Source organism: Vigna radiata, chromosome 7 (assembly GCF_000741045.1).
Source record: "Vigna radiata var. radiata cultivar VC1973A chromosome 7, Vradiata_ver6, whole genome shotgun sequence".
Taxonomy (NCBI): Eukaryota; Viridiplantae; Streptophyta; class Magnoliopsida; order Fabales; family Fabaceae; genus Vigna; species Vigna radiata.
This window is the reverse complement of record NC_028357.1, coordinates 1,815,001-1,822,884: the sequence shown is the minus strand read 5'-3', so window position 1 is coordinate 1,822,884 and position 7,884 is coordinate 1,815,001. Positions and strand designations below refer to the sequence as shown.

Below are 7,884 nucleotides of genomic sequence, written 5' to 3'. Positions count from 1 at the left end.
AGTTTCATATATCTACAAATAACTACAAAGACGATATCATGGATAATTGAAATATAACATCCTCTTCCAATCTTTAAAAGTGTTTTCAAAAAATTAAATTATAACTAGATCTTCAAACTCTAAAATTGACAACACTTTGGAGGTAGTGATTAATCTAAATATGTTATCTCAACTTATTGAATACTCATTCTTAAAAAGAATGAAAAAATAATTTTCAAAGACAAATTATGGTTTTCTTTAAAAAAATCTTTGTTACATGTTATAATTATATATAATTTGAATGCAAATAATATTATAATTATATATATACTTATATATAGGAAGAAAATTCTTCTTCTATCCTTTATTTCTTTTAAATTTAATTAACTATTTATAAAAAAAATGACCCACATACGCTTAACGTATGTATTTCTACTAGTTTCATATAAAAGATATGTATCACTAATGAAACAAATTAAAAGTATATATACATAAATTTGAGGATATAATATTTATATTACGTATTATTTTTTAGTACCTTTGAAATTGTATTATTTATGTACACAATTTAAAAATATTATGAAACTGAAATATTCAACAACACTTTTTTATTCAAAACTTTGGTAGCAATTATTATTTTTATTTAATTTAAACTGTATATTTCATAAAGGGGTTTGTTTGAGGAATTTGAAAATGTATTAATGTTATTGTGAAAATATATGCATTAAAGACTTATATTTAGTTTTATTTGTAAAAATTTCTTCAAAAATTATGAAATAAATAAAAAAATTGTTGGTAAACGTAAAATATACTGATTGTGTTATTGCATGAAATAATATAAGTTAGACATGAAAATAGGGAATTTTATATTTTTATTCTCTAAACTTTTAAATAGAATTGGAGTTTGTGTTTAAGATAAATTTTGTATTAATTTTATCTTCACTTTATGAATGTACCATATACATTAAACGATTTATGATATGCCATTATTAGTGTAATTCTTTTAATGACAAGTGTACTAGTCTCACAATAATAAAATATACGAAATTATTATTCTTCCAAAGAACTTGTACAAATCATGAAACAATTGTTATTGACAACTAATTTAGACATGTTCATAAATTGTGTTGATGTTTGGAATTAAAACTGTACAAAAACAAAAGATTAGTTTTAGAATTTTATCAAATGCTTGGAATGTGAAATAGATCAGAAATTATATGATAAGTTATGGTTAGATTATAGTGCATCTCACTGTCATGCACCAAATACTTACTTTCTTTCAAATTTAATATTAATGTTAAGTCTACTTAAATAAATAAACTTAAGTTTTCTCATTAAAAATCAATTTCATGAATACTTTATAAGCAAACCTATTTTACATTACTAGTTTAAAACAAGGTTTAATACTTATTTTGGTCCCTCCTTTGGGAGGGTTTGTTCAAATTGGTCCCTTCGTTTTTAAAAAGTTTACTTAAGTCCTAAATTTCGCAAAAACTGTTCAATTTGGTCCTTTTTGGTTACGGCGTTAAGTTTCTTAACGGCACAGCTGCCAGGTGGCTAATATGTGACTACGTGTAACGTTATGCTTTGCTACAGGTTTAAAAAATAAAATAAATTGTGACGTGGAATATTGGAAATAGGTTTAAATTAGAAATTACAATTAGGGTTAGATTAGAAATTGGAATTAGGGTTAAATTAGTTTGGGGTCAAAATTTCGAATATGATTGGGAAAATGAGAAATTGAAGAGAACATTGTTTAGGGTTCATACCATCGTCTTCGTCCATCAGCGCTGTAGGAGGTGGTTTCGTCAAGGTTCTTGATTCGTCAAGGTTCGTGATTCGTCAAGGAGGTTGTGTCGTTCGTCATCGTTGAGGTTAGTTTTGTTACTTACTCATTTCAATATTAAGTGTTTGTGGTGTGGATGATTAAAATATGATTATGTTTGTGTTATTGAAAGTTAAAATATGATTATGTTTGTGTTATTGATGCTTAAAATATGATTGTATTTGTCCTGTTCATGGTTAAAATACGATTTCATTTTTGTCGTTTTCGTTGTTGAATGGGGTCCCCTGTTGGGTGTTGAAATTGGTCCCCTGTTGGGTGTTGAAAGTGGTCCCTGTTTGTTGTTAATTTGGTCCCATGGGTCTTAATTTATGAAAGTGGTCCCCCTTTTCATTTGCAGGGTAGGGTTTGGGATGGGTGACGAGAGGTTTAAGGTCGTGGTCCACCACGGTAGGACCTTAGTAAAGGACGTGTGTCCCTTTCAGTATATAGGTGGGCATATATCATGTTGGGACATTGACCCCGACACATGGAGTTATTTTGGAGTTGTTGCTTCAATGAAAGAAATGGGTTACATGGAAGTAGAGGAGTTAGTTTACAGCATTGATAATATTTTACATGGCCTGTGTGACAATAGTGGAGCTATGAATATGATGGAAGTAGCTAGATGTTTGGGGAAAGCGCACTTATTTGTCGTGCATAAAGTTAGTGAACCAGAGGTTGTGGAAATTGAGAATGAGAAAGAGAATGACATCCTTTACCTTTGTCAAGGGCCTGCAGAGAGTGGTGGGGGTAATGGGTTTGAGGCAGTTGAGGTGGACAAAGTTGGTGCAGTTGATGTTGATGAAGTTGGTGCAGTTGAGGTTCATGAAGTGGGTGCAGTGGAGGTTGATGAAGTGGAGGTGGAAGTGGAGGCAATGGAGGAAGTGGAGGAAGTGGAGGTGGAGGTGGAGGCAGTGGAGGAAGTTGAGGTGGAGGCAGTGGGTGCAGTGGAGGCTGAGGAAATGGGTGCAGTGGACGTTGAGGAGGAAGTAGAAAACAGTAGTGAGGAGGAAGTGGAAGTGGATACTTGGGAGTCTTTGGATGAAGTAGAAAACATTAGAGGTTAGTGGTGAAGATCACATGGTGGAAGATATTGGAAGGGGGTTGTCTGATGATGATTCGGAGTCAGAACAGTTGTTAACTCCAGAAGGTAGTGAAGGTAGTGGTAGTAAGGAGGATGACAATGCTGCCAAACCAAGTCCATGTCCGTTTCCTAAATTTGGAAAGCAAAAGTCAATGGTAGACTACAAATGGGAAGTTGGTACTATTTTTAATGATAAGGAGGATTTTAAGGAAGCAATTAAAAACTATGTTATTCATACTGGGAGGGATCTTAAGTTTGTAAAGAATGATAAGCGTAAGGTTCGGGTGAGATGCATGGGTGCACAAAAAAAGTGTCCATGGGTAGCTTACTTAGGATATTTGTCATCAAGAAAGATTTGGCAATTAAGGAAGATTGTTGAAACCCATGCATGCAGCAGATAACTAAACATAAAAATGATGAATAGTAAATGGTTGAGTCATGAAGTAGATAAGGTGTTGCATGATAATCCAACTATAAAGGTACAAGATATACGTAATAAAGCACTTAGGAAATGGAACACCAAGGTCTCAATTTCCAAAGCAAGAAGGGCCAAGTTAATGGCAACAAATGAACGTGAAGGAGACTTTAAAGAGCAATTTAGAAGGATTCATGACTATGGACATGAGGTCTTGAGAAGTAACCCANGTTCAACTGTTAAGATTAAAGTGAACAGTGATAATGGTGAGGCCATTTTTGAAAGAATTTACGTATGTTTGGATGCATGTAAGAAGAGTTTTGCAAGTTGCAGGCCCATCATATTTTTAGATGGTTGTTTTTTGAAAGGTATATATAAGGGAGAGTTGCTAACAGCAGTTGGTAGGGACCCAAATGNCCAAATGCTTCCCATAGCATATGCAGTAGTTGAAGTTGAAAATAAAGATAGTTGGAGTTGGTTTTTGCAATTATTGATTGAAGACCTTGGTGGTAATCAAATATGTAGAGCATGCACGTGGATGTCTGACCAACAAAAGGTACATGCACTACTTACAAATTTTCCTTTTTTTGCAGTTTATGCTTCATGTATGTATGTTTCATTATAATTGGTGTTGTTGTCAGGGGTTGCTACATGCTATTGAAGACCTTTTGCCTAAGGCAGAACAAAGATTCTGCATAAGGCACCTATATGCTAACTTTAGGAAGCAATTCAGTGGTCAAATACTGAAGAATTTGATGTGGAGTGCTGCAACAAGCACGTACCCCCAGGCTTGGGAGAGAGAGATGCTGAAGATGAGAGCAGTGAATGAGGAAGCTTATAAATACCTCATAGGTATTCCACCAAGGTACGTATGATAAATACCTCATCCCTGTGACATGCACATTGTAATACGTCATGTATGATGACCCAGTTTCTTCCTTCTTCTGGTCTAGGTTTTGGTCAAGATCTAGATTCACATCTCAAGCAAGTTGTGATAGTCTANATAACAACATCAGTGAAGGTTTCAACAGTGTCCTCATTCATGCTAGAGGAAAACCAATAATCACATTGCTGGAAGATATTAGAGTTTATTTGATGAAAAGGTGGGCCACGAACAGAATGAAGGTGGCATCTATGGATTTCAATGTTTGCCCAAAGATCAAGAAGAGATTATTAAAGGAATCTAAGTTGTCTAGATATTGGATTCCAAGGTAATATTCTTCTTCTGTCTTATTTATGTTTACTTTCAATTTTTTAACATAGTTATTTATGTTTATTTGTTTCAGCTGGTCTGCAAGGAGGATTTTTGAGGTTAGGCATGTGTCAGCTGTTGGGAACAAGTTCTCAGTGGACTTGGATGCTCGTGAATGTAGCTGTAGGCAATGGATGATCAGTGGCATCCCATGTTGCCATGCAGTATCAGCCATGCAGTTTATAAATTTACAACCAGACACTTTTATACCAATTTGGTTCATGAAATCCACATACGAAGAGACTTATGCATCCATCATTTATCCTGTGAATGGCCACCTCCTATGGGAAAAAACAAGCTTCCCTGATATAATGCCACCAGTAAAGAGGAAGATGCCTGAGAGGCCAAAGAAGAAAAGAAGATTGGACCCATGGGAGCTAACCAAGGATGGAACCCAGATAACTGTTGGTGGGCATAGAAAGAAATGTAGCATCTGTCGTCAATTGGGGCACAACAAAAAAATATGTCCTCTACGTCCACCCATCATAGAACAAACAGAACCAGCAAGTGACCAACCTCCTCAGCCACAAAAAGCACCAAGTGACCAACCTCCTCAGCCACCAGAAGCACCAAGTGACCAACCTACCCAGCCACAAGAAGCAGCAAGTGACCAATCAACTCAGCCTCCAGTACCAACACAAGATTCCATGACAGAACCAACTCCACCAATACTTAGGAAAAAGTTAACAATTAGAAGAAACGTTGCATAGATTGAACTCTCTTTCTTTATTGAGAGTGTGTAGGACAGTAGCTAAGTTTTTATGTATGTTATTTGAAGTTAGACATTTTATCTTTCATATTTGAATTTGGACATCTTATGTATGAATTTGGTGATATTGTGTATGGCAGTATCTTTCTTTGAATTTAAACATGTTTGACTGGATGTACTGAATATTATGTGTCAAACTGTTGTTTGAATGTTCTTTTAGGTTAAGGTTTCCTTACCATGCACTGGAATTATGTTCAATTTAAGGGACCATTATGCACAATTTTTAACTAAAAGGGGGACCAAAATGAACAATTTTAACCAAAAGTAAGGACCAAAATGCACAACTTAAAACGAAACTGAGGACTATTACGAATTTCATTCAACTAACCCAGATGGTTCAAGTTATATTACAACAGCAGCTCATAATACACAAACACAACATTGATTCAAGATTGCCCACCTAACATCAACCTAAGGGCACTCAAAACATTACAACATGAACTCAAAATACATGAACACAACATAAATTGCACATTGGTCACCTAACATCAACCTAAACACACCCCCAATATGATGATGTTAAGCACAATAACAACAACCCCAACTCCAACTACGAACTTCATCTTTCTCTGCAACTATTTCACAGCACTTTCCATATCACTGGTCCTCTTGTTGCTTTCCCTCACATTTGTACCATCTCTATCATCACCGTTCTCTTCACCAAACCAATTGAAAAAGTTACATGACATCCCACTTGTAAATGCACCCTATTACTCACAAAAAACACAAAAAACTGTCAACATAGGAAATCAATTAAACATAAAAGTGACTTTGCTATTACAAAAACCTTATAATGACGACATGCCCAAAATTGCCTCCCAGCATTCCTTGCAGTTTTCGAAACTTTCAGTATAGCAAAATCACCACAGTAGCAAATAGGGGTTATCCCAACACCCCTCGAAACAGCACCCTGTGATGAATGCGAAGCTCCTTTGCCCGTTGTCTTCGAACAAGAACAACCACTTTGTGAAGAAGCCATTCAAAACTCTAAATCCTAACCTTTTGACTGTCCAAAACTTTGGAGCAAATGACCACAAACCCTAACCATGGCTTTTAAACTTGGGAACAATAACCATCAATCACTGTAACAGGATGGTTAACTTAATCACACACCAAAAATTACCCCTAAATCCTTCTCTAATCCAACCCTAATTATATACATTTCCACGTAATCATTATATATTTTTTAAAAACAATTAACAATGCCAAATCAGCAGATGTTAGCCACCTGGCAACTGTGCCGTTAAGAAAGTTAACGCCGTTAGCAAAAAGGACCACTTTGAACAGTTTTTGCAAAAGGTGGGACTTAAGTGAACTTTTGAAAAAAAGGAGGGACCACTTTGAACAAACCCTCCCAAAGGAGGGACCAAAATAGGTATTAAACCTTTAAAACAATTAACGAAGTCAAACTTCGTTTCCAAATATAAGCTTCATTCGGTATTTTATTTTGATTTTAGATTATAGAAGATACTTTTTAATGTCCAATTACTCAGATATAAAGTTAAAGATGACTAAACCAAACAACATTAATCATATAAAAACAATATATTGACAATGGAAAAACATGTTACTACAAGAAATTGTTATATTTAGAATTTTAATTATAGACAAATGATAAATTCATATTTTTATTGTCAATGAAAATATCCTTGATAATGGATCTATCAATAAAATTTATTGATAATTTAAATTTTTTATTACCATGTAATATTTTCGTTGGTAAAATGGGTGTCAAAGTTTTTGTTTTAAGCTTTGACCATTTTTTTGGTAAAATATATTAGTAAATTTGTTGATAAATATTTTTCTTAACTCATAGGTAAATTTGTGAGTAATGTATTTTTTTAATATTTTTTAAAAATATGTCGATAATTGATTTTTTTAAAGTCAATCGAAAAAATGAACACTAATTTTTTTATTAAACCCGAAAAAAATACATTAATTAGAGATGAACGAGAAGAAGAGGAAAATAGGGAATACAAAAAGAAGTGAGGGAGTAGAAAAAAAAAAAGAGGAAAATGAGGAATTACTGATGGTCGAGATCCATTGGTAATTATCGATGGATGTTTATTGAGGAATAATTACTAACAAATTCTGATCCTTCATAATTATTGACATATTTTACCAATAAGTCCATAATTAATGACAGATTTTTCCTATCCGCTAAAAAAAATCATTGACAAGAATTTTAGCAATAATTTTTTCACTATCATAATGTGTCAGTAAGGTGATTTTGATATACTGATGTGTTATTGAAAATTTTGCTTGTGAGTAAATTTGTTTCTTTTAGTGTATAAATATAAACAATACCAATAATATGAAAATTTAGTTAGTTCCATCTAATACTAATAAAAATTGTTATTAAGAGTCCAAAAGAAAAATATGAACATGAAAGAGGATGAAGATCTAAAGAGTAGAATGAAGGTTTTTAAGAAAAACCTATCGGTCCAAAAACCTTTAATGCTTGTTTCTTTCTTCTCCATCACCTAAAAACACTCCTTTCTCTAAAAGAAGAAGTGAGAAGTAAGCCGAAAGTATCATACAAGAAAAATCGGTGTCCAAG

General features: G+C 33.8%; 1 protein-coding gene across 1 annotated transcript; it reads left to right on the top strand.

Moving 5' to 3' along the window:
* Nucleotides 1-2,884: 2,884 nt before the first annotated feature.
* LOC111242122 lies at nucleotides 2,885-5,265 on the top strand. The gene is made up of 5 exons (XM_022784442.1): nucleotides 2,885-3,172; nucleotides 3,368-3,859; nucleotides 3,945-4,168; nucleotides 4,257-4,514; nucleotides 4,590-5,265. The coding sequence occupies exons 1-5, from the start codon at nucleotides 2,885-2,887 to the stop codon at nucleotides 5,263-5,265; spliced, it is 1,938 nt and encodes a 645-aa protein (XP_022640163.1).
* The last annotated feature ends 2,619 nt before the right edge of the window (nucleotides 5,266-7,884 follow it).